Source organism: Prionailurus bengalensis, chromosome E2, assembly GCF_016509475.1.
Source record: "Prionailurus bengalensis isolate Pbe53 chromosome E2, Fcat_Pben_1.1_paternal_pri, whole genome shotgun sequence".
NCBI classification, from domain to species: Eukaryota; Metazoa; Chordata; class Mammalia; order Carnivora; family Felidae; genus Prionailurus; species Prionailurus bengalensis.
In genome coordinates this window covers 59,021,175-59,048,059 of record NC_057352.1, presented here as the reverse complement: position 1 = coordinate 59,048,059, position 26,885 = coordinate 59,021,175, and the positions used below count along the sequence as shown (strand labels likewise).

Sequence of the window (26,885 nt, the reverse complement as noted above, 5' to 3'; positions counted from 1 at the left end):
AGTGAAAGGATATGGAAGGATACACGACCCCATCGTGTGCGGCCGACCCAGGCCGGGGGGCCTCGTGCCGATCACGCCCAGCACTTTCCAGGATAGCGGGTGCTGTCCTTGCCGACCTCCCACGTGCTCCACACCCTCCCCCACACACCCCTCCACCAGCTCATGGGACCCCAAACAGGACCCCGGGCTCTAATAAAAACATAGCACGTCCCGCATTTTCTCCAGGATAACCTATATGATCTGTGAGCCTCCGAACCTTTTCGCTACTGTTTTGGGGATGAGTGAAAAGCAAAACAAAACACATCGACAGGCAAAAAACCCTTAAACTCCCAGCGCAGCCTTGTTTTTTAATCCCCACCCCTTTGAAGAACCCAGAATCGAGTAACAGTGATGAAATATTTTACAGTGACTTCAACAAAAAACGGAGCGTGAACCAGCTTTTAAAAAGGCACTTTATTTTAATAAAGAATAAAAGAGACCAATATACGCTTTAAATGGATACAAAAATAAATATTCATTTAGCATATTCAAGATACACGCTTTACCATTCGCTTGAGCTAGAAACCGAAAGTCGCTGTTCTCTGATGTAATTTCAGAAAACGGGTCTGTTACCCCCAACAGTGTGAGGCCGGCTCTGTCCGCCAAAGAGGAAAAGCCACTCTGGCCGCATTTTCCTGTATTTTCAGGTGAATTCAAACACACCTATAGGGCCTACGACCATAAAGTCTCACTACATATGCCACGCCTGCGTCACCTTCGTGGAAGCAGCCACGGAAGTGAACCAGTCTTCCTCGGCTTGGATTTTAAAGCAGCGACTCATGGTTACAAGGGGGCCAGGCTGGCAATTCTCGTCCCCCAGATCCCGGCTCCTCCCACACCTCAAGGTGAAAGCCGACAGGCGAGGTCCCTTTGTGCCCCGTCGCTGTCAGTCAGGGCTGGTGGCCACGAGGCTGGGTTATGAAGGAGAAAGAACGGGGTGACGACTCTTCTCCCCCTCCCCCTGCCCCCCGCTCCACAGAGAGTTGGGGGGAAAGCCCGCAGACCCTCCCCGACCCTGCCAGGGGTCCACACTGCAAGTGGGACGGGCTCGCCCCGGCCGCCGACTTCCACTGGCAAGGGCCGGCACCCGGCCACCCTCTGCCAGTCCCAGCACATCGCACAGGACACACGGGCGGGGAGGGGGCACCCCAATCTAGCGAAATACAACCGGCTTTCTTCCCAGAAAAAAAACATGTAAGTGCTTTTCAATGATGAAAGTGATTTCAGAGCGGTTGTGGAGACGGGGAAGGTCGACGGGAAGGCTGGCCTGCGGCTGCCGTTTTGACACATTGTGGGGCAATAAATGCATCTGATTGGACAGGAAATAGCGTGACGTTCCTCTGGGGCTAAAACTGGGACTCCTCCCCTGGAGTCCCACCACAGGACTCCATTGAAGAGTAGAATCTGGTGTGGCCCCAGGCCGGGGAGTCCGAGGGATGGGGAAGGCCTTGTCCCTGCCGCCATCCACCCTGTGACCAGGGCAGCGGTAAGAAGCCGACACCTCTCATCCGCGGTCCCCAAGCCACCCGAGCCGCGCCCACACGCTCACCACCACCGGCTCGTCGATGGGTTGACAGAGTCAAAGGCACAAACCAAAATGCTTGGGCAATCTACAATTACTTTTTGAATCTGTGGTTTCTATCCTGCTCACTTTATGTGAAAAAAAATATATATATCAAAGCAGTTTACAGTAGGACAATCGACAGAATGAGTATTTTTAAAAACAGGTCAAAACCATTTAGAAAGAAGAAAAAGTGAGGGCTCTGGGGTGATTGAATTACAGCAATGAAAACACACACACACACACACTTAGCTCGAAGGTTCCAGGCAACAAGGGCCCAGAGGAAAAGTCTTCACTGTCTGGAGGTGAAAACATACCAGCTCACCTGGTGATGGAAGAGCCCTCCTGGCAACAGATCCCAGGAAGGAGGTGCATTCCTGCAACAAGCCAAGAGTTCTGTGTTCACCTGCTAAAGCGGGGCTGCTATCTAAGTTTTTCTAAACCTTATTAACGTGCTTAAAAGCAGAGACGCTCCACGCAGAATCAAGCGTATCAAATCACAAATCTATGGCTCTAACGCGAGGTACAGACAAAAAGCAGGCTTGTTCTGACAAGCTGATCTCCTACTCCAATTTTTTTTTTTTTTTTTCCTGGAAGCAGCTATTTGCTAGTACAACTGAATGCCCAGTCTTTGGAAATATTGATTATCCCGAAACGCTGAAAGAATCTAGCAACTGATGATAATTAGGGGAAATGCAGGGAATACATGTTTTAATCACTGGTTGTATGTAGTTACAGCATCTGGATCGTTCGGCGCACTTTCCTACGTTTATACCTGAACAAGAGGCGTGACGCGACTCTGTGTCGAACATCAAGCCCTCACGGGACGCCCTTACTAAATTAAGAGCAGATGAAGCCCCGCCCCAGGCCAGAGGGAGCCACATCCTTAAATAATTACGACAGTAATTGTAATAACGAAACGCGAGACGCGGGCAGGACGGGGTGCCCGAGAGAGAGACTTAAACCGTGATCTGCTGGTTTTCTCTGAAAAAAGGTCTCTGGTGGGAGGCACAGATGTCTGGAAACATCCGGAAGACCTGGTCCGGCTGGGGCTCCTCGGGGGGCTGCACCATGGAGCCGGAACCACAGCTCTTCCTGGCTTCCTCCACCAGCTGCTGGACGTAGAGCTGCTCGATCTACAGGGACGGGCACAGGTCAGACGTGGAGGCGGGAAGCCCGGTGGCCCCGCCTTTGGCCCTAGCCAGATTCTCGGATCACCCAGGCCGAAGCTGACATTGAGAACCTCCACGTGAGTCCCACACGAATGAGCCCCAAACAGGCGGTGCAAGGAAAGGGCAAGGGGTCTCCCCACTGGGTCCCGACCTGGCAGCCGGTGGCCAGAACTCCACCATTAGGGTTTCATTCCTTTGACTAGATTAAACAAGGGCTTGCAAAGCCCTAATCCGTTCCTCAGACCTTGAGGCAACTGAACCTTGCTAGAAAGGTAGCGTCTTGCTAGAAAGGGGGTTTTGACTTCAAACACCAACAGACAAGAAAGGCAGGGAGAGAACACAAAGATTGTGAGTCCCCGAACGTGGGAAGATGGTTCGGAACGGCAAGCATGGCAGAAGGCAGGAATCCACCAGCCCCGCGTGGAGGTTCACCGTGCGCCCCGGGCCTGCCTCTGCCCACGGGTGGAGCAGCCCGCTCCCTGTTCTGCAGCCCGAGCGCAAACTGGGTCCCGCCGTGCGGGCCAGGAGATCCGGCCCCGTGGCCAGAAGCCCCACGGCCGCCTGTTCCTACCTGCACGAGAATGAGTTTGGATCGCAAGGGAGTCATATCTGGAAACTCTTCTCCAAAGCACAGCACCACCCTGCTGTCGGGAAGCCGGCTCTGGTTGTTGTAGAACTGTTGGAGCTCTGGGGAGACAGGAGGGGGAGGGGCCCCTGTCGACGCCGCCGGGCCCCGCCACGCTCTGTCCCCGGGGGCGCTCCCCGCGGCTGTCACACCTGAGCCCACCTTTCCGGGGGCCCTTCTCCAGGGAAGCCGCCGGGACTGCTCAGGCCGGGCGGCAGGAGAGGCCTGACCCCAGCTCTGGGCCGGAGCGCGGTCACGGGGAGAGGAGCAGAGAGCTCTGGGGACGCAGAGAAGGCAGCGGCCACGGCACTGCAGGTGCTCATTCCAGACACCCTGACCTCCCGGGTGGGAGGAGCACCCGGGGCGGGATCCTAGCCACACGCCCCACAGAATAAGTCACGGCAGCTACCCCACAAGCGCGAGCGCCGTCCGCGGACTCAGCGCGCCTCAGAATGTGCACATCCAGCCCCGGGGGGCCTTGCCGAGATGCAGGTCTGACCCCGCAGGCCTCGGTGGGGGCGGGGGGGGGGGGCTGAGACTCCGCACTTCTGACCGGCCCCCGGGTTACGGGCACACTCGGCGATGCATGTACTGGGTCCCTTCATCCCCCCGAGGGCCACACGGGAAAGCTGCGGTCTCCACACGCCCATTCAACACACGGGGCAGTCAAGGCGCAGAGCGGTTCCCCAGGGTCGCTGAGCAAGAAAGCGCAGAGCAGGACCCCCCCCCCCCACACCGGGGTCCCCAGCTTGGCGGCCCGCGGGAGGGAGGCGAGGTCTCTGCGAGCCGGGGGAGGCCAGCCGGCGGTGGTACCGACCTCGGAAGAACTGGCTGGTGTCGAAGACCTGGACCACCTCGTCCCGCTCCAGCTTGTTGGGCCTGTCCCTGCGCGGGACGGCGTTGCCGCTGCAGAACACGCGGCCCTGGCACCGCCGCCTGACGAGCACGCCCTGCCGGCTGCTGTGCAGGAGCACGCCCCGCTCCAGGTGCCCGAACAGCTTCCGCGTCACCTGCCTCTGCCGCTCGCTGGGGATGGCGTCGGCCGGCGGGAAGCACACCAGCTCCAGGCCCTCGGGCCCGAGCAGCCCGGCGCCGGGCGGGCCCGGGGGGCTCAGCGACAGGCGGCAGCCCTCGGGGCGGGTGGTGGTGGTCCGGCCCACCAGCTTGCCCCCGTAGTAGAAGCTGATGACCATCTGCGAGAAGGCTGCGGGGAGGAGGAGGGCGACAGGTCAGCTCCGCCGGGGGGGGGGGGGGGGGCTCCCCGGTCCCTTCTGGGCCGGTGCCCAGCGCTCTCCTTCCTGCCAAGCAGGCCGGTTGGCTCCTCGTGTGCCTGGGACCCCCCGGCATCGCGGGGAGTTCACGCACCCCTTCCGGAAACGGTGTCTTTGTGAGCACGAGGACAGACGCAGAGTCACTCAGGAAGCCAGTGACTCGAAATACAAAAGGACTGTTCTCGTGCTCTCCGTTCTCCCGGGGAAGGTCGCAGGGACCGGTCCGGTTTAGAGGTCAGTAGAACTGCCCCGTCACACGGCACTCTGCGACCGTCATACGACGTCATATGATACCCGTAAGCGACACGCCGTGTTATCCGTTACCCGACAGATACACCGTCGCTCGTGCCATGGAACCACGGGGCCCGTGACCGGATTCCCAACGGACAGAAGTGTGAGATTTGACCTCCAGGTCAGGGAGAACAGACGTGTCCTCTTTTCCTTGACAAATTCACAGCCCTCTTGGGGTTCCTTGGATTTCAAATCACGAATCTCTCCTGTTCTTAGAAGAGTCTGAAAATCATTCAAATGAAGTCAACGTTTCCCCAGACGCGCTACACTTAAGAAAGGCGGGGAAGGAGGCAGGGCGGTGACCCAGAGTTAAGTAAATGAAAGGATTATTCAATTTTCGGGGCGCCGGGTGGCTCAGTCGGTTAAGTGACCAACTGGCTTAGGTCATGATCTTGCAATTTCTGAGTTCAAGCCTCAAGTGGGGCTCTGTGCTGACAGCTCAGAGCCTGGAGCCGGCTTCGGATTCTGTGCCTCCCACTCTCTGTGTCCCTCCCCCATGCACACACACGCATTCTCTCTCTCTCTCTTAAAATAAATAAAAACTTTTTTTGTAATGACATTTAGAGAAACAGAGCACGTTACCAGGTGGTACCCAGATATGAAAAACCATCGTGAAAGTGGGGCTCCAGTAACTGAAATTTGGGAACCTTTAAGCTAAGGCAGGAATGAAGACAACAGCTAACTTCTGCGACAGTCCCAGAGAAATCTGCATTTTGATAGCTTTAAACTACAAGAATTACAGGCACTATCACCAAACTTGGTGAGTTTGGGGCACCTCCTAAGGGTCCCAGAGCAGTCCAGGGCTGCCTTCTAGAGCCACACAAACTGTGAGCTGCCCACCCCTGTAGCAACCCCTCGAGTTGTGCAGTGCACCACCCACACAACAGTCAGGGGCAGCCCTGTGGGTGGCCACCTGCCTCACCCAGGTTAATACTGCTGTGTACTTATAATTTCTTGCCCCCCCCTCAACTGGGCTCTGATTAAGAATCATTTGCTCAGTCAAATAATAAGACCCCCTGCTGCTGTGGGCACAGGCTCCATCTTCCCCCACATGGGGGTTAAACGGCATTCTAGAACCACTCTGGGTTGGGAGCTTCAGGTGTTCCGGTCCAATTCATTTATATGACATGTGGGAAAACTGAGGCCCAGCTGAGGTCACCCAGCTGGCGAGTGGCAGCTGAGGTCACCCAGCTGGTGAGTGACACGTCTCGTCCCGTCCAGTTCCCCATCCTGCGCACTGTGCCAGCTCTGGGACATCTGCATCCCCCGATGGCACGCTCCACTTCCTTCACTCCAGAACATTTCTGAACTTTGTCACAGATGAATGAAACACTACAGACGACTCTTGTCACCACTCTGCACCCTCGCCCCGCCACTGCCGAGGCTTTATCTCACACCAGCGCCTCGCGGCCCAAGGGAGCCACAGATGGGTGCTCTGGAGAGGCCCAGACGAGGCCTCCTAGGGACCCCAGTGCCACAGGGCAGCTTAGCTTGGGGCCGGTTCGAGCCGGGAAGGCCTGAGCGACCACTGCTGCACCCGCAGTGAGCGGCCAGCAGAGACCCGCGGAGAAGCCGCCACCAAAGCCACCAGATGGCTCTGGCCGGCCCACCTTGACCTGCCCTGCCTCCGCACGGCCACCTGCCCACCGGGGGACAGCCGCCCCACAACGGCAGCAGAGCAACGATGCCAGGAGCACAGACTCCCCGACAACGTGTGAGCCCAGCTGTGACTCTGTGCCTCAGTTTCCCCATCAGCAAAGCAGAGATCGTGGTGGCACCCAGCTCCCCAGGCGGCTGGGGACGAGCAGGAGCTCGTGTGTCGTGCGGTGCTCGTGGGCAGCTCCTGAAGAAATCGGGGTAACAGGACCGGAAGCTAGCCACGTAGATGAGACTCCCGGAGTCATAAGCCCTAATTCCTGGTCGAGGCAGCACACGCCAGGCGCTGTTCTCAGTGTGCTGAACTGAGGGGCACATTTAACGCTCATGATGCCAGCTGGAGGCTGCTGATCACTCAACGCCTTTTCCAGGTAAGGAGTCGGGTGTCGACAGGTGAAGGCATTTGCTCTGATGGCACAACCACGAAGCGGGGAGAGGGGCTCCCCGGCAGGCCGGCCCTGCACCCGCGTCCTGCAGCGCCGAGCCCACCCCCTCCGTTTCCGGACACGGCCTTCCCCCTGCCCCACCACTGTAAACACCGCCAAGCACCACCCCCCCCCCCCCCCCCCCGCCACCGGCAGCCACGGGCGTGTCCGGATCCAGCCCGGGGATGGGGGGGGGGGGGCCGTCCACACAGCTGTTGCCAACACTCCACACGGGGAGGATTCACATAAAGGTCTGGAGTTCTGATCCCTCCAGAAAAGCGGGGACACCAAGCCTGGCGGGTCTGAGGCCCACAGGGCACCGTCTAGCGCTGAGCAGCCGAGGGGCAGGCCCTGCACTCCGCCGTGGCCTCCAGCGCCCCCCACTTGCCCTTCCGCGGCCCCGCTCACTCACTACCTCGTCCCCGCGGCCCTGAGAACCGGGCACCCTCGCCATCACCTTGTTTCCACAGGGCGGGGCCAGGGACCAAAGTCCGCAACACCTAGAAGAAGGTTTTAGGATTTTCTGTGCACGTGGCACTGCTGTGGGTCGCTCCGCCCGCTGTGCGCTGGGACGAGCCCGGAGCCACTCGGCACACTTCCTCCTCACCCAGATGCCTCGGCCCTGCCCCCGGCTCCTCTCCCGCCCCCAGAGAGCCCGGTCAGCAGACTCCCCGGGCCACAGAGCTGACTAGCTCAGAGGCCTAGCCCCGCGAGCCAGGGCATCCCGGAGCGGTGACAGCAGTGCGACGAACAGGAACACGGTTCTCCGCACTTTGCAGGCCTGGGTGAGAACCTGCCTCCGCCACACCCCGAACACTCGTCCCACGAGGCCCGTGGTCCAGACACCTCTCTGAGCCCCGCTTCCTCCTCCGCACCGGGGGGCCTCTGGGGCCCATCCTGATGGGTCAGGCTGTTCACTTCTCACAGAACTATCAGGAAGGACACGGGCTTTCTCTGCTCCGTCAGGGAGGCCATCAGTGAGCCAGAATGCAAACTCCAGAGGCCATGGCAGGAGGTCTGAGTCCCCAGCATCAACAGACAAAAACGTGGCACAGAGGCCACCCCTGCCCACGAGGGGCGGGAGCCTGGAGAGGACGGCCAGAGGCCATGTCCTGGCTCTGCGACCCACCTGCTATGTGACCCAGAGCCTCTGAGCCTATGCGGCAGGAACGATGTGGCGGGAGGTGTAACGGGACGAGGCCTGACCCTGGCGCCTCGCCAGTATTCAGCGTCAGCCGCCACCATCAACCCCATCACCACCATCGTCACCACCACCACCACCAGCCCCAGCCCCAGCCCCAGCCCCATCGTCGCCATTAATTAGGACCATCGTTATCACGAACTTGAGTGTGGAAGACAGTAGAGGAAATGGGCACTGGGGACGCTCGCTGACCAGTGACGTTCCTACCAGAAAACTAACGCTACGTCTAATCCTCACAAGAGTCCGGGGAGGTTCTGCCTGGCGTCACACAAGAGAGGCAGGGCTGGGCCTTGAGTCCGTCTGTCCCCCTGCTCTCTCTCCTGCAGAGTCACGCTGCAAAGAGCTCTCGGGATCCATCTTCCGGCCCGTTCTGAGAAGAGCCTCAAAACGGCCGGCCCCTGACGTGCTCAAAAAGCAAACAGCGACAAGGATGAACTGGGGTCCTGCCTTCTGACATGCGATCGGCTCATCCACAGGCCCCTGCGAGCCCACTCGGCCCTCTGGGCTCTGCCTTCCAGGAGCACCCGCGTCCCACCGCGCCAGCCCAGCCCCGAGCACCCGCGTACCTGAGTGGTGCGGATCGTAGGCAGTGTAGCCCGTCATGAGCGGCAAGCCTGTGGGAGAAAGAGAAGGCCCAGTTGAGCGTGAGGAACCGACCCCAACCCCCCCCCCAAAGTTCCTTTAAGAGCCACACGGGGTGTGCTCCCAAGGCCCGGAGGCCCTGCCACAGGCTTCCGCTCAATTCAGTGCTTTTCCCTGCGCCGTGACCCGCGTTTCAAAAACACAGAAAGCCAGGCCTCGACTCGACCGGCACAGACTCTGTGCTGAGGGGTTTCTGACCAAGTGCCGGGGTGATGCTTTCCTCCCACCCAAGGCCTGCTCCCGAAATGTCGCTGGACGGCGTGCCCACCCTCCAGGCCTGGTCTCCGGAGGGAAACTGGGGCCTCGGCTCGCTTTCCGGGAGGGATAGCCACCGTGCAGGGAGAGGGGGCTCTCCCAGGGCCCCTGAGGCAAAAGTGCCACCCGCAGCCTGGAGACCTTTGAAGTCAGTTGGGCCAGAGTCACCTCCCAGTCTCCCACAAGGAACAGTCGGGGAAAGAGGCGGAGGGAGGAAGCAAAGAAATCTGTGCTCCTGGAGGGTCGTTCGAGAAGGAAGCGGGCTGGGGGGGAAGTGGTATCGGAAGCTAATTAAGTAATTTATTAAATAAGTGATTATTTATTAATCCCAATGATAACAGGGGTATCATGACCCTATGGGACAGGTCCTGGTGTCTCCATTTCACAGATGAGTAAGCTGAGGCGTGAATGAGATCTGCAGGCCCCCGCCCTGCCAGGGAGCTTCAGATCCAGGGCGCCACGCGGGCAACCCTCGCCCTCCTCCTCTCCTGACGCCCTGTGCTCCCCTTGGCTCTGAGGGGGTCCCTAATGTCCCAAGGGAGTGGCTGGCAGACATCCGTGGCGAGCACGAGTGTGGCCGAGACCCCCATCTCCCCTCTGGCCTTGGAGAAGTTTGCACACCCCCTCCCTCCCCTCCGACCCCTCCAGGAGCGCAGGAGACAAGCAGACCCCTCCTACGGGGAGGGCCCACGTGCCCCCCGAGAGGCAGTGGCGAACGGGGCCACGGGCATCACTGTGGACTCAGTTACCTTCGATAAAATAGGGCTCACAGTAGAACCACCGCCCCACCTGCCCCCAGCTGCCTGAAGGCTGAAAGGAGTCAGTGCCCAGCCCACTCGAACGAGCCCCGCACGCCGGCCACACTGGGGGTCCCCTCCTCACCTGCGCTGGGCTGCTGGACCCACCAGTCTGAGAGCAGCTGGCCCCTGCAGGCCTCCGGCGGAGAAGGACTCCTTTTGACTACCCCCATGTAATCGTCCACAGAAGGCTGGAGGAACAGGGTGAGAGAGAACAGCATTGTGGTCGGCGGGCTTCCAAAGTGGGGCTCCGGTGTTCGTAAAGGCAAACGGTTTAGACTTAACCAAAGCCACCCTGTCAACCTTTTATCCCAAGACAAAGGGAAAGTTTTACTTCGCCTCTTGAAAGGCCTAAGACAAATCCACCAGGCTGAGCGCTCAAACCACGCGCCCGACTTACCGGCCCCTGCGGGACCCCTACTAAGCTTACGGGCGCCAGTTGCAAAACCAAATGGCCACGGGTCGCCCAGCTGCCCGGATGCCCCGGGGAAGCAGACAAGCGCTGGGACGCCGAGGCACGGCGACGCCGGACAAACCCGGCCACGACCGGGCAGGCCCCGCGCGCCGTTCCACGCCCAGGCTTCCGACCTCTGACCCACTCCTCAACGGATGCGGATAAATCTGGGTAGGAAGCATTTTGAAATCTGCTTTCCTTGGGATCCTGCTGCGCCAACCCAACCTCTCTCAGCTGAGTCAGCAGAAAAGCCTCGCGCAGAAAACGGGACGTTGCTGGAGAGACACGAAGCCCGGAGTCCACTTGGCCTGCTGCCAGAGACCACGCAGAAACTTCACAGCCGCCATCGGCAGAAAACTCAGCAGCCGAGAGGAGGCTGCGTTTTGTGATCTGCACCTCCTGACAGCCAAGCTACTCTTAAAAGTTCTGGTGCTGCCACGACGGTATTAAGGAGAACGTCCACAGCACCCACACCGCCGTGTACGAGGACGCTGCGGGATTATTTCAGCGAGGCGACGTCTGCCCTGCACTGGCCGTAAAAACGGAGTTAAGAAGCAGATGGCCACAGGAAAAGGGTATTTGCAGAGCAAACGCTGGAATCCGAAAACCGTGTGTCTTGCCTCCGGAGACCCCATTACGCCTTTGCTCGTAGCCTATTAACTCGGAGTGGATATACAGCCCTAACAAGCTCGAAGGCCCGCCTTTCCGATCCATCAAGACCTAAAGCCGCAGATTATGAAATAGGGAGCCCGCCTGCCCTGAGCGCCCCCCTCGAGCATCCATGTGGTCATGACGACCCCAAGCTGCAAGGGAAGTCTTTCTTTCATCGTAGCCTGTCTAAGAAGCCAAGAGAAAGCAGGATGCGCTTTTTCTAAGACTGCCAATCGAAATGTTTAAAATATGGCAAGTTTAGGGCGGGAAGAAACGGCACCGGCTCGGAGCCGGCAGCCCAGCCCCGGCGCTCGGGATGGAGGCGGGGAACGAGGCGACGGGGCGGCCAGACGGCAGAGGCTGGCCTCGCCTTCCGTCTCGGGGGAGCAGGTGCCGCTGCCCGAGAGAGCCCAGGGGGCCCCGGCAGTGCCGCGTGCCGGCCACTCACCTCCTTGATGAGCTCATCGATCTCAGAGCGCGTGCACTCCATCTCCGTGATGTCGCTCACGCAGCTGGGAGTCGCCATGCCTAACTTGCCTGCGGAAAATCGGACAGGCGCGTGACCAATGGCACCGGGGCACTGCAGCCTTCCGCGAGGCCAAAATCAGCGTGTCGTGCTTTTTGGTTTTGTTTTGTTTTGTTTTTAAATGCCGAGTTGAAGGAAATAAAAGTCACCGAGTGTCTTCGCTGGTTTGGAAAAAGGCCCGGAAACTATTTCCCGTGATGCTTCAGTCCTCTGACGGGCAAAGTCAAAGGGAGAAGTCAGTTTCGTGGTTTCTAACACTCAGAGGACAAGGACAGTGGTGCGGCTGGGCCCCGTTTGCCCAGATAGAAAACGAGTTCCCGTCGGACACACTCTACACTGGGTCCAGGTTCCATTCGTAAGTCAGGCTGTCTGAAGACGCTCAAAGATCTCCCAGCAAAATGCGTGTGCAGATTGGAGTCTTTTTTAAAGTTAATTGACAGGAAACGTCTCCGTGGCCTTTCCAAATATACAGCATGCATCTGTGCACACACGGCAGGCCCACACATGGGGGCCCGGCGGGGGGGGGGGGGGGGGAGGGGGGGGCCACAGGCTCCGTCAGGCATGGCTGCAGGCACAGAGCGACCAGACAGCAAGCCCCCCACTTCCTCCCCATCCCCCCACCACAGACCTGCCTTACGAAGTGATCAGAGGGCCACAAACACTTGATTGACCCATCGCTCTGTCCTGACTGCATCTGGGTTCTACTTTGAAAGACTCAAGAATTGGCTAGAAGCTGCTGATGGGGGAAGGAGGGGGTGAGGGGGTACCCCCTCCCCCACGTAGCCTGCAAACCACTGAAGGACAGAGCACAGTGGGTCCATTTAGACTTTATGCAAATGCAGCGTCCCTCTGCCCCCTGAGAACCTACTGCTTCTTTAAAACCCACCCCTGCAGGTGATGCTGGCTGCACCCCGTACAAACAAGCTAGGGTCACCTGCCAGCTCAAGCTCGGCCGATCCCAGGGTGGGAGGGACCAACGGAAACTTCTCCATTCCTTCAAACCACAATTCGATTTGTGACAATGAAAAATTATCCCAAACTTGGAGGTAAGTAAGGCAGAAACGATGCACACTTGGCCTTTCAAAGCCATCCCGGAGGGTTATCTAAGAAGTCTCCCTGTAAAGGCCTTCAGATTCTCTGGGGGGGTGGTCAGTTTGTTTGACTTACTGTTGACTATCGATTAGGGCTCTGACTCAGTCAAGTTCAGTGCTAATTTACAGACAATTCAGCTCCAAATGACCGGCAGCACAGATAACCCCCACACTGGGGTCAGGGGCAACATCCACGGGTTGGGCTTGCTGACCATGTGTGACCCATGCTTCCTGTCCTCTGTTCAGTCTTTATCACTATGCTGGCTCCCTCGTGGGTGAGTTAAAGGGCTGAGACCCTCTCACCCCTCCCCCCAGTGGGAAGGGCTCGAGTTCAGAATTTCTGCGCGGCCCTAAGGAGTTTCTGAGGGTTCCATTTATTTGTAGATGCCCAGGGCATTCCTGGACGACTAAAAAACAGGTAAGGAGAAGAGGGTAAGGCTGCAGGGGTCTAATTGCTACATCTAGCAGCTAATCAACGTGTCAAAAGAACGCGTCAAACCAGTGACGGTGATTAGCTTTTATCCCACTGGCCGGCCCACTGGCCGGCCGACTCTGCTGATTCCCAGCAGCTACACAGGCTGCCACTTTGGAAAAGGTTCGGAGGCCAGACCGAGCTCAGCACATCCTGGTTGATTAGTGATGTCTGACCAGGGTGCCGAATCAGACGATGGGCTGGGAGGCGGGTTTCCGCCATCCCTGCGTTAATCTCCTGGTAAACACTCTCTCGGGATTCTAGCTAGAGCTGGAAGACCTTTCGGGAATCATCACATCCCAGAGTTCCCACATAACGATCGGGATGTAACCGTGTGCTGAGGCGTATCTGATCTACGGCGACAAAGCTAACAGTGCCATCGTCCCCAGACGCATTTGTAACTCTACCCTCCATCCTGTCACCCATCCCTTCTTCGACCACCTGACTGGCCCCTGGCCCCCCTCTGGGCATTGCTGGAAAACAAAAGGGATGCCTCATCCACACTGTCCAGGATGCTCGCTCCTGTCTAACCCTGTTCGTTACTGAGCCTCGGGGAGGCCCCACAGTGAGCTCCCGGTCTGACAGCCCCAGCCTCCCCACCCCTTCCTCCCACGGAAGCTGCCACTCGGCCAGCGGATGGTGGCCAGGGTCAGGGGAAAGGGCTCTCCACATCTGCTTACGCAAAGGAGTTGACTGGCAGCTGAGCTAAAACCACTCGCCCAGACTTCCCACCCCAGACCCAGGCTCTCTGGTGGGGCCTGCGGGCCGGGCAGCCTCTGCTGGGCTGAAAACCCGTAAGGGATAGTTACATTTTTGCTCTTCCTCGGGGACGATGCGGTAAACTTTGTATGGCTCTGAAATGTCCAGCTGGGACCGGTCTGTCACCTCCTCAAAATCTGGGCTCTTGTTCAAAGCACAGCGTAGCCTCGTCTTCCAAGTGGCTGGTTCTGCTTTGTCCCCTTCCTTAAATTTCCCTTTAAACACTGCCCAGGCCTGTAGAAACAGAAAGAAGCACATAAAATACGTGGCCGCCCACCCCCACCGGCCCTGCCCACAGGCATCCACGGCCACGGGCGAGACCAGCACGTTCTCTCGCCAGTCCTGACGGTCACTTTTGGCCATCACCTCTCGTTCAAGGACTTTCGGGACAACTTTCTGTGACAGATGTGAAAAGACCAGGGCCAGGAAGGGGCCCCGGGGATCACCCAGCTGAGCCAGAATCCGGCCCAGGGCCTTGGCTCCCATACAGCACACATCTTGGATCTGTCTCTGGGCCATTCCTTCCTGGGACCAAAGGGTCTGGAGGAGCCTGAGGTCAGCTACAGCACAAAGAGGAAGTCGCACATGGTTTCACTAGAATGTTCAAAACAAAGAACAATTTGTTGCTTTTTCAAATCAACCCCTGGCTAAAATTTAGCATGAAAAGGGAACATTTGCAAGAAGTCTGAATGTGGTCATCCGCTGCCTTGCTACTTTTAATAGAAATTTTGTTTTGCATCTTGGCGTTTATTCTAACCTTCCCCGCCCCACCCCCAGGGCCCTGCTTAAAAGGGCAATGAAATGTGTTCTGTCTCTGTTGGTTTTCCACAGCTCTGCTTCTGACCTCTCCGAACCCCTTAGACTCTGAACAAGGACGAGAAATTCAAAGCTGAAGACCTAAAAGCCACAGTGCAGCATGGGGCAGACCTAAAAGAAAATTCACACAAGCATGCGAACGGGCACGGTGTGAAGATTTCAAAACTGGAATCCAGACACCCCAATGAGGAGGTCACTGCTATCAGGTGAAAATCACCTTCGCTGTCAGACGAAACCAGATGCAACTTCCAGCCTGGGACAGCACGCCATCTGGAGGGAATCCCCAGTCCCACTCAGGAAAATGCAGTTCCAAAGGTGACCTGCCCAAGGTGACCCAGCCTGGGGTTAAACACCACTGTCCTCACTTCCGACCCAATTAAACTCCACTACAGCAAGAGTTCTGAAGCTTAATGCCGACACCGGCCCCCTGGGAAGCTCGTGAAATGCAGATGCCTGGGCCCTGCCCCCTGAGATTCTCATTAACTGTGGGTTAGGTCTGAGAATGTGCACCTTTTCCTTTAAATGTTTATTTATTTATTTTGGGGGGCGCGGAGAGAAAGCGAATCCCAAATAGGCTCCGAGGGTCGCCTCCCCCTCGGACGCAGACGCAAACTCCCCCCTGGAAATGTGTTCCAAAGCAAATGGTTTTCAGTCCCTTCCGATCTTTTGCCCAAGGATTTATTAACTGCAGCTCAGACCACGCATCGATTTATTTCTTCCAAGGAAGGCCCGTCACGCACCCGCTGAGCGGCAATTTCACACTTCTATTACGTTAACTCAGAGCTTCTCCACCTCAGCACTGTTGATATTTGGGGTCGGATCGTACTTTGTGACGGGGGCCGTCCCGCGCGTGGCTGGCTGTCCAAAAGCATCCGTGGCCTCCACCCGCTGGATGCCGGGAGCGCCCCCGCCCCTGTTGTGACAACCCAGTATGTCCCCAGACACTGCCGCGCGTCCCCGGGGAGGCGAAATTGCGACACACTCACACTCCCCCGCCCCACCCCCCCTTTGAGAACCACTGGTTCACCCACATTACAAACGGACCCCGAGGAGCACAGGCTTAGAGGCATGCTGGGCCCAGCTGGTTTTTAGCCGGAACTGCACGGCCGACGGTAGTACCATCCGTCCACGGCTCGCACTCCCCCCCGAGAAGAAAGCCAGGACATCACAGAACAAAGCGCGGCCCCGCGGTCAGGAAGTGCCCTGGGTCCGTATCAGGTGCCTTGCTTCCAGCCCTGCCCTGAGCCCTTTCGTGGGCTCTCTGCTGGGCTCTACACCTCTCAGCTTGGCTGGCTGATCTCTCAAGACTCTTCCCGAGCTAACATCTGGCAGAACAGAGCGCTTCTGAGGCCCAGTGACAACAGCCAGCACGGCGGTCAGTGTCCCCCACCCCCGACCACCACCACCACCACATGTGGCCCCCGCCCAGGCACTGCATTCAGCAGCAACCAGCATTGACCACACACGCTTCCTGACTCAATGTTACTGCCCCATCTCGTGTCTTAAAAATCAAGCACTATTTTTTTTTTTCCTCGAAGGCCTACGGGGTTTGAAATATCTGTGCTACTAAGTAAGTTCTAACTCACTCAGGCCTGTCACAAGGCTGGTCGAGGAGAGGAACAAGCCTCAGTCAACAAGGATTCCACCCACCCCACCGCCCCGGGTTTATGAAAAGGAGGCAAAATGCTTTTTGAAAAACAAGTGGGAGGGGGGCACACGAGGGCCTCGGTGTGCCCAGGGACGGCACCAAATGAGCTCCGTCCTTTTCACCCCCCATCTCTGGCCCTGCCCCACGAGGCCGGCCGCAGAATCCTATCTGCAGACGACGAAGAACGCTCTGGTATAAATGCCTTCTGAAGCTCCACTCTATCCTCGTAACTCACGGATTTTTTAAAGGTTTTCTTTGAACGCTTCGAACAAAAGTCTCTCTACGGGACCAGAAGATCCATAAAATGGCTTCGTGCAACCGAGGCCCGACTGCGGGCTCTTCCCGTGGGCGTCGCGGGGACGCGCCCTCGGAGGACGGGAGCCAGCCGGCATGGCACAGGGCGGAGCCACGTGGCCGCCTCCCCCTGTTTCGCACCCGCGTGCCACCCTCCCCGTGGCCAGCAGCTCTGGGGGCCGCCCGCGCCCCCCTCCCACCCGGCTCCTGCCGAGATTGTGGGCTTCTCTCAGATTGCCACACTGGGCGACTGCGAAATGAACGGAAACACTGGGAATCTTACACATTTTTCTCAACGCTGTTGAAACGGCCATGAAGGGCATTGCATAAGACATATAAATCTGGGGCTTTATTTCAGTGCCCCCAGAGCGTAAGTTGAAACAGGGAGCTGCGTGAAGGGAGAGGCCTGGCAGGCCACCAGGGGCCTCGGCCAGGGCCCCTCCTCCCTCCCGAAGAGGCTGCCGTGATGGTCACCCTGAAACCGTGTCCTCGGCACCCCACGCGTCTGCTTAAACCTGTTCACTCTGGCCGCGGTCGGCAGCCTGCCGGGTTCTCAGTGGGGAGGGGGGAACGTGCCCACCCCCCCAGGCGGGTCTGGTAATGTCAGGGCGCCTTTGGTCGTCACACTGGGAAGAGGCGTTACTGGCATGTGGTCGGCTGAGGTCAGGGGTGCCGCTGAACGTGCCCCAGTGCCCAGGACGGCCCCCCAAGGAGGAACTAGCTGGCCCCAGATGCCAACAGGGCCAAGGCTGTGGGGCTCTGGCCTGTAGCCATCTACCATCCAGAACTCCCAGCGGGCCCAAAGAACCTTGGACACTGTTTAAATGTAGCCAGAGCCACTCCCAAGAGAGGTCCACCACGAGCCCCAAAGGCAAAAGGCACCACCAAGAGTGATAAGGGAGCCATTACCATTGCCAGGCTCCTGAGCCGGGGTCCTCCAGGGGAAGAAATCTGCTGGACACTCAGGCTACATGGGGCCCCCTGAAGGCGACTGAGTGCACTCGTGTCCGCCCGCATGTGCCCACTTTTCTGGAAGAGGGCCAGTAACTGGCAGCAGGTTCCCAAAGAGACCCACGCCCCCGGATGACAGAGGTGACAGAATTGCTCAGATGTGGAGCCTCCCCGCAAAGCCCAGAAGCACTGATTACGCCTCTGAAGCCAGCTGCGACCTGCCTATGCTCTGCTCTGGGGTCAGGGATGATCTCCGGTCGCTTCTGTTTGGTTGGGCCAGCGGATCAGTCATCCCTGGCGAAGCATCCGGGCGCTGCCCTGGGGTCCCGAAGGCCTGCGCTCCCTCCCTCACCACGGCCCAGGGTCGGGTTCCGCCCTTCCACAACTCAGCCCGCCCTGCTCCTCCCCCATACTCACTCCCATACCCCCATGCCCACAGAACAAGGGAAGGCTCAGGGTCAGCCACCTGCGGTGCGTCTGTTTGCAAACAGAGAAGCCTGGGCTCACCTTGACCGAGGGATCCAAATCTCCCAGGGAGAACACAGCAGGGAGCCTGCATTCCTGGAGCCTCAGAGAAACCCACAGGTGACGATCACCCCCAGGGGAATGACAAACACCTCTGCTTATGGGTACGGCTCGGGCTCGCTCGGGGGCAAGGGCTCATGCTTGGGCTGCCAGGCTCCATCACCCAAGAGCCATGAGATCTTGGACAAGTCCCTTCTCTCGGGGCCTCTACAGAGGCAGGAGAGCAGCACAGCCGTGTGTGGAAGGAAAGACAAACCCGTGGGCCAGGCCTGGCACGGGGCGAGCTCTCACTGGGCGCTGGCGGTAAATAGCGAGCCTCTCCATGCTTGGGTACTTCTTATTCTCAAGGGAAGGAAGACTATTTTAGATATCTGCTGCCGCCTCAGGACACCCTACGTGACCAGGCCCCGGAAGTCACGACAGATGGTATCTCTCTCATCTGAGCCGACCCTACACTGCCAGGCAGATAACCTTGAAAAATGAAGACTTATGCCCTTCCCAGAATTTTTTGTGGATGTAGGCGGTAGCGTCCGGGGGTCTCAGGGCCTCGGAGAAGTACTCTCACTCCTGCTTTACTAGTCCTTGTGCAAAATAAACGGTGGTGTAGGTGATAAAGGTGCCCTCAGTTTCCTCGGGGGGAGAATGCCAACAACACACAACCTCGAAGGGATTCGATCACACATACAGTAGATGCAAAATCACCCGGTATATATTTCTGAGACACGTTCCGCACTCAATCGATGTTTGTTTTAAGAAAATAGGTTAATTTAAGAGCAAATAAGAGAGATGTCCCTCAACCCCTCCACGGGCCTGCAGGGAAGACAGAAACCACTGGTGACGCGGGGAGGGAGTTCGAGTCTGTACCTTGAAGATGGAGGCATCCACTTCCTGATTATAATCTTGTTTGCCAGCGTGTTTCCAAGGGATCCGGAACATGCTCTTCTCATCATTTTCCCAGATCAGCCCCGGGTACATGTTGCTGTCGATTTGCTCGATCAGCCACTGCCGAAGCCGCCGGCCACCGTTCCGGTCACACATCCTTGGAAAGGAAATAAAACACATTCTGTGATACTACAAATATCGCCCTGTTAATCGCAGCGCCCCATGCACTGGCACACCAAACAGCACTGACAGGAAGATCAGAGGGCTGCCACACAGGTGCCAGCCTCGGGGAAACCCACGGACCTGGGACGCCGGGCCACCTGCCGAGGGGAGGCCATGCCTCCCCTGGGCCTCAAACCCCCGAAGGAAAAGTGGAAGCTCCCCAGGAAACCTGCAGCTTCCCAGCAGCCAGACGTCAGCCCCTCCTACGGTTCCGCCTGGTACTCCCTCCAGCTTTCGCCCCTCGCTCTGGTTTGGGCAGACAGCCCCATCTAAGGACACCTTTCCGCTCACAGTACGAGATGGGGAGGAATCACTTTTACACTGTCAGGTCCCTTTAGTGAGCAGCTCGTCCCTCCGAGAGCAAGCTCCATTACTCGATGCCCAGTCTGACCAGTGTTCATGAGTAAATATGACATCTGTGTGTGCCAAGAAAGAGGAGATCCTCAAGGCTATCCCTTGGAGATGGTTCCTTCACAGCTGGGCTAACGATAAGACCAAGAGTCTGGGAATGAGACAGAGCTGGGGGCCCACTTGAGTCCCGCCATCTCCCAGCTGAGTGACCCTGAACCATCATTTAACCTTGGGTGCCAGGCACCCAGGCTGAAGCCCCAGGACAAGTATCAATACTTTGCGTCATTGCGATGAGGGCTCAGAGGATGTGTATAAAGCACCTGAGACCATGCCTGGACCTTAGAAGGTTCTCTCTAAATACCAGCTGTCATCTCTTCCAACTTTCTTCCTCGGGAAGTCTTACGACCAACGGGGACAAAAGCAAGGAAACCCACTCTGACCACTGGACAGACCAAGTTAGCCGGGCTAGACTCTTCCAGAAGGCACCAGAATTTGGGGATCTCACCAGGGTGCCCAGAGACATCCTTTGGAGGAACATTCTTGCCAGAACAGGCAGCTTTCCCAACAGCCCAGAGAAAAAGAGAGAAGAGTCATGCCACATCAACTCATAGCCCACATTTACAAGAACAGGGGTGGAAATCCCCTAGGCGGTTGGACAGACGCCCACCAAAAAAAAAAAAAAAAAAAAAAGCATTTCTATTCTTCTGATTAAAATGTGACCTCTTCGGGCAAATCGGTTTGAGACAATCAGTGGAGACAAGACACAATGTCCTCCAGAATACAGTCACATCCAGAGCCATGCCGCTCCATAACGTACATGACTCGGAAACCAGCCACCCTGCAGGTGGCTGTCGGACCGGAAGGGGGTCCGGGTCCCAGAGAGAAGGTGAGTCCCAAGTGCTAGCTGTAACTTTTCCATGCCCACCTGTGGACGTAAAAGGAGTGAAGCACGTGGGATAGAAATTGGACTTGGATTTGGAAACTGCAGACCCCCCTGGAGAAAAGACAGGAGACTGTCCCCTCGCTTGAGGAATGAGCTGTGTGCAGGAGGAGGGTGAGGGGCCAGAACACGATAGAAGGGGTGGTCTCTGCGGGTCTGTCAATTCAATGAAATGTGCCCACTCAGGAGTATTTTGTTCACCCTCTTAGTACTAGCTTTATAAACCCCGTCCGTGTTCCAGGAGCCCCCTGAAATGAAAAAGCAAGATTTTGTTTGTACGGGTGCTTTTCTAGAAAGTGAACCAACACCTTCTTATTGAGATTTCTAATGGATTCACAACTCCCAAAATTGTTAGGAACAACTGCCTTGCTGATTTATAAGAACACGAAAAGAGAAAAGACACAGAGGACACTAAGAGGAAAAGTGATTACGGGACATGAAAACGGGACAACACTTTAGAAGCGATCTAACGCAGCCGGTGTGCTCACAGGAGGGAACATGGAGACCCAAAGAGGCACCCTGACCCCCAGGCACCCCGGCCAGCGTCTTCCTTCACTGACTCTGCAGAGAAAAACCACGGTTAAGTCACGAGATCTAAGCACATGGACCGCCCTACCTAAACTTTCACTGAGATCACCTCTAAGACTCTAAACAGCAGTAAAAGCCAAGATTCTAGCTCGACGATGACCCACAATGATTTACTGAACGCTAACAAATTAATTCCACCAAATGCCAAGCCAGAAAAAAATGTATAAGTCCAGTCACATGTTTATAACTTCCTCTTCCTTGATTTTTAGGTAATAATTCTCTTTATGGGCCAAGTCCTATCTGGAGCTAATCTGCATCCCAATAAATGAGTCCGGGGGATCAGGCTTCCCAGGCAGGAGATGATAAGACGCTTAGCCCGGGCCCCACCCAACCCAGATTCCAGGATGTGCCCATGAGGCCACAGAGGACTCCCCTCCTGCACTCCTCAGGGCCCCTGGGCATTTGCCTGGTGGCCACAAATCCCCATCTCCCCTGACCCCAGACCAAAAGCATCAAAGCCATTTCTTGCTTGGGCCTCAATCTTTCTGAAATGACTGAACCCAATTCTGTTCGTTGAGGAACCGGACACAACCCCAAAGGACAGGCTCGGAACCTTCATTTAAGGACCAGCTCCTAATTTAGGTTAAAAAAAAAAAAAAGTGTCATATCTCCCCATATGTTGAAGGGTTAGGTTGTTTTGGGTTTTTTAATGTTTATTTTTCAGAGAGAGAGAGAGAGAGAGAGAGCGAGCGAGCACGAGCAGGGGAGAGGCAGACACAGAATCCGAAGCACGCTCCAGGCCCTGAGCTGTCAGCACAGAGCCAGATGCAGGGCTCCAACTCAGGAACCATGAGATCATGACCTGAGCCAAAGTCAGATGCTTAACCCACTGAGCCACCCAGGTGCCCCCAGGGATAGTCTGAAGTTCTGGAAAATTCAGTCTCCAGTTTCCATTCACAACACCCTCCACAACCTTGGGGAAGCAACATATCTCACCTTAGAAAGTCTCCCCTTGGCCCTGGAGCTTTTACACCAAAATGCTCCCGTTTGCTGTGAGCCCTACACAGCCCTTCTCGCCAGGGACCACTGGGCTATGACAGGAGCAAAGGGCCGCAAACCCACTCATAAATCCTAACTGTCAGCAGGCAGAAGAAAACCCCAGGGCGCACCCCTCCACAAGGCAGGGCACACAGCCTCGGCGAGTTTCCGGGCAGTTTCTGGGTCGTGACCCTCCAAGCGTTCCTCCAGGCAGCAGGACTTGGGCGAGACCCAGGGGCAGCTCTTGCCAATAAAGGGGTCAATACTTCCCCTCGTTAGACAGGCCATTCTAAAGTTTCCCGTGCAAACCAGATTTTAAGAAAAGTGGGATTATTTTTTGTCAAGCATCAGCCATTTAGGGAGCGGCCACCCCATGCTCAACGCCTGGACTTTGGGTTTGGGCTCCGGAGGACCAGCAGAGGGGGAGGAGAGACAGAGCCGGGCCGGCCCGCCGCCTGGGCCCGCTCTCGCCCAGCCGCCTACCTGCCGCCGCGCGCGCCCGGCCCTCCGCCCGCCTTCGGCGCCGCCGCCCGCGTTCCCACGCTCGCCGCCGCGCTCCAGGGATGCGGCCTCGGGCTCGGGCGCCCGCGCGAGTGTAGGGACGGGGGGCGGGCCCGGGGCGCCGAGCGACGGCCGCGCAGGCCAATGGGAGCTGCGGGGCCTCCCGGGTGGCCCAATGGGCGCGGACGCGCCGCCAGGACCGCCCAATGGGCGCGGCCCGTCCGGCCCGCCTTCTTCGAAGCGCTCAGCTTTCCGAGAAATCACTTTGCGCAGGGGCGGCCGCTGACGGCCCGGGTGCCCTTCCGGGGTCCCCGCCGGGGGTCCCGGGGGCGGCGCGGGACGGGGGTGTCCGCAGGAATTCCCGAGGGGACTCGGGGGCGTCCACGCGCCCAGGCCGAGGGCAGGGCGGGCGGTGGGTGTCAGATGGCGGAAGTCAAGGCGCTGCCAGGTTCTCGGGGCGATGCTGGGGTCAGACCGCGGAGGTGAGGACACGTCGGGGCTGGGGCGAGGGTCAGATGGCGGCCTTCAGGACACGGTGGGGCTGAGGCCCGGGCCGGGTTCAGATTCCAGAGTCAGGGCTCTGGGATTTATGATGGGTGTCAGACGGCAGAGGTCAGTGGAAGTCACGGCTGGGATGGTGGGGGCCCAGAGGTTAATGCTGCAGACGGCCTGTGGGTCCCTGCAGAGTGACCCCCAGGGTGCCCACCCAGCCCTGGTCAGGCTATCATCTCTGTGAGCTGCGTGGGAGGCATCCGCCACCCGGAGGAAGCCCCTAATAACATGTCCAAACAATGGCCAACCTTACATCCGACATGTGTCTACTTACAGACCGGGTCCTAGATGACGAATGCTTGCAATTGACCGGGAGTGTTTAAAAAAAAAAAAAAAAGTGCCCAGCTAAAAAGGTATCCGAAACCACTGACCTCTGAAAATCAGAAATAAAAACAGGATTGTCTAGCATACTAGTGCTAGAATGTCCAATTAGGGAAATTTTCATCATAAATTATTTTCCCCAGAAAATGTCACTTGTGTTGAGGCAGGGTCCTCTGTGGGTCTGTGTCCAGTTTCCAGCCCCTTGTGGATGTAAGCTGGCATTTACTATATATGGGAGTGCAGTGGGGGGGCAACAGTGGTGACGGAAATGACAAAGAAAACCCTCGAAGACAGAAGGAAAAAGACACGTTTCCCCACACTCAGGTCTGGGGCAGCCTTATATAGAGAAGGAGAGCCTTCATTGGTTTTTATGGCCTCATCGGCCACTAATACACAAGCATCGGTGTTTTCCGAGCCATTTATTCATTAGGCTTTTCAAGAACCTATAAAAATGTTTGAGCCTGAGAAAGAAATGTTATTGGCCCCCAAATGCAAAAAGTACGCTGCCAGTTTGAAATTACTAAATGCTCAAAGAAAATCTCCCAAAACATAATGTGCCAACATCAAATTGTAATTTATTAACTGATAAACATTCCATCGTCTTTGAAAACCACATGTAAGTTAGAAATCACTTGGTAAGAATTTCCTGACACCATGATTGCCAGGAAGTCACAGCAATCAAAAATTAGATGAGTTCCCTGTCACCAAATAATTTCAAGTGAAAGCTATTTTTTCAAAGCTCAAATTCTTTAAGAGTAGTTGGATAATTTTGTGGGAGTATTTTGATATGTTTGTTAGGATGTGGGACAAGCTTCCCGAGCTCAGAAATGCTTTAAAGAGGCTGCATGGATGTTTATAGTCCTACCTTTTCACAAACGTGCCCCTTAAGCTACCCAGAGTTACTGACCGATCAGTGCTGCCCACCACACAAAGATGTGTGCTCAACACTCCAGTTGGGTAAAGACAGGGGCACACAAATATAGAGAAGTCAGCCGTGGAACCGTCACAGCATGCATTACTGGCGGTAGGTGTCACTGTATACATTACGGGAGCCGTTCACAATACACGAGCTTGCGTAAAACTGCGCCTGAAACCCGTATTTTCACCGTGGTGATTCCTCACTGCCTAGCGACAATTTCTAACCTTAGCTGTTTAGCTCTGTTCTTACTTAATGAGCATTTATTGAGCCACGGCTGTGGGTTAGATACGGTGCCATGGACCGAAGACCCAAAAAACAAAAGAGTCTCTGACCATTTCTTCCTCTCCGGTGACCTGCCAGCACCCCATAATCCAGGTAGACTTCACCCTGGTCTCTGCCGCAGCCGTGGGCACCTTTGTCCTCCATGTCTCTGCGTCTCCCACCCGTTTCCCCTGCTGAAGCCTCTCCCTCCAGGATGGATTCCCTGTGGCTTCACAGCACGTCTAGACGTTCATCTTGGCATCTAGAAACCATACCCTCCTGGGGCACCTGGGTGGCTCAGTCAGTTAAGTGTCCGACTTCGGCTCAGGTCACGATCTCACAGTTTGTGAGTTTGAGCCCCGCGTCGGGATCGCTGCTGTCACCACAGAGCCTGGTTCGGATCCTCTGTCCCCCCCTCTTCCTGCCCCCCCCCCGACTCTCGTGTCCTCTCTCTCTCTCTCTCTCTCTCTCTCTCTCAAAGATAAACATTTAAATAAATATCAAATAAATAAATTATAAAAACCATACCCTTCCAAAATCACCTCTTAGATCATCTGACCTGAACCCTCTCCCTGGGTCGCAGCCTGCCAACGCGGTCAGAACAGCACGTTGTGCAGCCGGCCCCAGTTCCCATCCCAAGTTCCTGGCTTACTAAACGTGTGACCTTGAGCAGAGGAGTTAACCCTCCTAAGCTTCAGTTTCCTCGTCTGTATAATGGCGCTGATGATACTGTTATGTTAAATCATTTGAAATCGCTGATATTCAGTTGCTTTCTGCTCTACAGAAAAGGCAGTTTTGCATGGTTCAGCCTAGTCACACCTGCCTCTTAGGATTAGCGAGGGTTGGTGAGACCATGGGGGGCGCCAGGGAGGTTGCGGGCTCAGTAAGGGAACTGGTGGAGAGATTTCTCAGGGGGGGGAGATTTTCATTTTCCAGTCCCCACCTTTGCACTTTCCAAGCCAGGCTTAGAGAGGAGGGTTCAAGAGAGCTCGGAAATGTGCTCGCTGGGAGGACAGGTGTGAACTCCCGCCTGAGAAAGCCTGGGGCGGGGGCTCTGACTCCTGTTCTGGAAACCTACCGGGCAAGGGAGACCTACTGGGTCGTGGCACCGAGTACGTCTGATGAGCGGGTCACAGCCCGCAGCCTGTGCCTTGTACTGTTCATCATCTACCTAAACACACTAAAAAAATCTCCAAATCTCTATTCATTTCCTGTGTCTGCTGTAACATCCCCAATAACTAAAGGCGTAAAACAGCACACATTTATTATCTTGCAGTTCTGGGCGTCAGAAATCCAGCCCAGGTCTCGGGGGACTAAGATCAAAGCGTCCACGGAGCTGCGTTCCTGTGTCTTTCCAGCTTCTGCCAGCCGTGTTCTGGGCTTGGGGCCCTTTCCTCCATCTTGAAAGCCACATCCCATCACTTTGCCCTTTTCTTCTGCCTCCCTTGTCACCTAAAATTCATGCGCTGAAATCCTCACCCCACGGTGATTAGGGGGCGAGATAGCCCCTCCCATTAGGATAACCCCTCAGTCGCATTAGGAAGTGAAGCTTTGCAGAGGTGATGGGGCCGTGACGGCGGGGCCCTCGTGAACGGGAGTAGGGCCCTCTTGAAAGGACTCCAGGGACTTCCCTCCCTCCTTGCCGTGGGAGGACACAGAGGAGGCAGCCGTCTAGGAAGCGGGCCCTCACCGGACACCGAACCTGCCAGCACCTTGAGGGTGGATTTTCCAGCCCCCAGAACTGCGAGAGACCAATCTGTGCTGTAGATAAGCCACCCAGTGTGCGTGTTTTGTCATAGCAGGCCCAAGAAGCTAAGACATTCCTCTCCCACATTTAAGTGCCCTGTGATGACACCAGGTACACATGCATTTCCCACCGGCGTCATCCAGGACACTGTCCCCACCTGAGGACACTGTCCCCACCCAGCTGATTGGTACCTTCAATCCCATCTGCAAACTGACTTTCCCTTTGCTGTGTAAAATGACACGTTCCCAAGGTCCACAGATTAGGACCCAGGTGCCTTTGGGGCCATTACTCTGCCTGCCACACTATCCCTAAGATCCGACTCAAGCCTAACCTTTTTTTTCTCCCTCCAGCCTTTGACCCTCATTTTAAACGCACTGGACTCCAGCCACATGGAAGTCTTTGTGACATAATTTGTGGGACACATTTATGAACGATTGTGCTGAATTCTCCTTAAGATAAAGAATAAAACCTTGCTCTGGTTTAGCACACCTACTTAGCACA

General features: G+C 56.6%; 1 protein-coding gene across 2 annotated transcripts; it reads right to left on the bottom strand.

The window, feature by feature from the left end:
- Positions 1-434: 434 nt before the first annotated feature.
- IRF8 (interferon regulatory factor 8) lies at positions 435-22,636 on the bottom strand. Of its 2 annotated transcripts, XM_043599823.1 has the most exons (9): positions 22,567-22,635; positions 18,987-19,161; positions 13,939-14,122; positions 11,489-11,577; positions 10,021-10,126; positions 8,808-8,855; positions 4,215-4,601; positions 3,344-3,459; positions 435-2,736 (listed from the first exon to the last, which is right to left on the bottom strand). In XM_043599823.1, exons 2-9 carry the CDS (start codon positions 19,158-19,160, stop codon positions 2,560-2,562), a joined length of 1,281 nt encoding a protein of 426 aa, XP_043455758.1. In that variant the 5' UTR covers position 19,161; positions 22,567-22,635; the 3' UTR covers positions 435-2,559. The 2 variants fall into 2 exon arrangements, with proteins under 2 accessions (XP_043455758.1, XP_043455757.1); XM_043599822.1 differs by having other exon boundaries at positions 2,623-3,459; positions 22,567-22,636.
- Positions 22,637-26,885: the final 4,249 nt, after the last annotated feature.

Coding starts and splice junctions, on each gene's coding strand:
- IRF8 (XM_043599822.1), bottom strand. CDS start 19,160: ATGTGTGACCGGAACGGTGGCCGGCGGCTTCGGCAGTGGCTGATCGAG. Junction 11,578..13,938: donor CCCCGAGGAAGAGCAAAAAT/GTAACTATCCCT, acceptor GATTTTCCGCAG/GCAAGTTAGGCATGGCGACT. Junction 3,460..4,214: donor CACCAGCCAGTTCTTCCGAG/GTCGGTACCACC, acceptor CTGTCTCCCCAG/AGCTCCAACAGTTCTACAAC.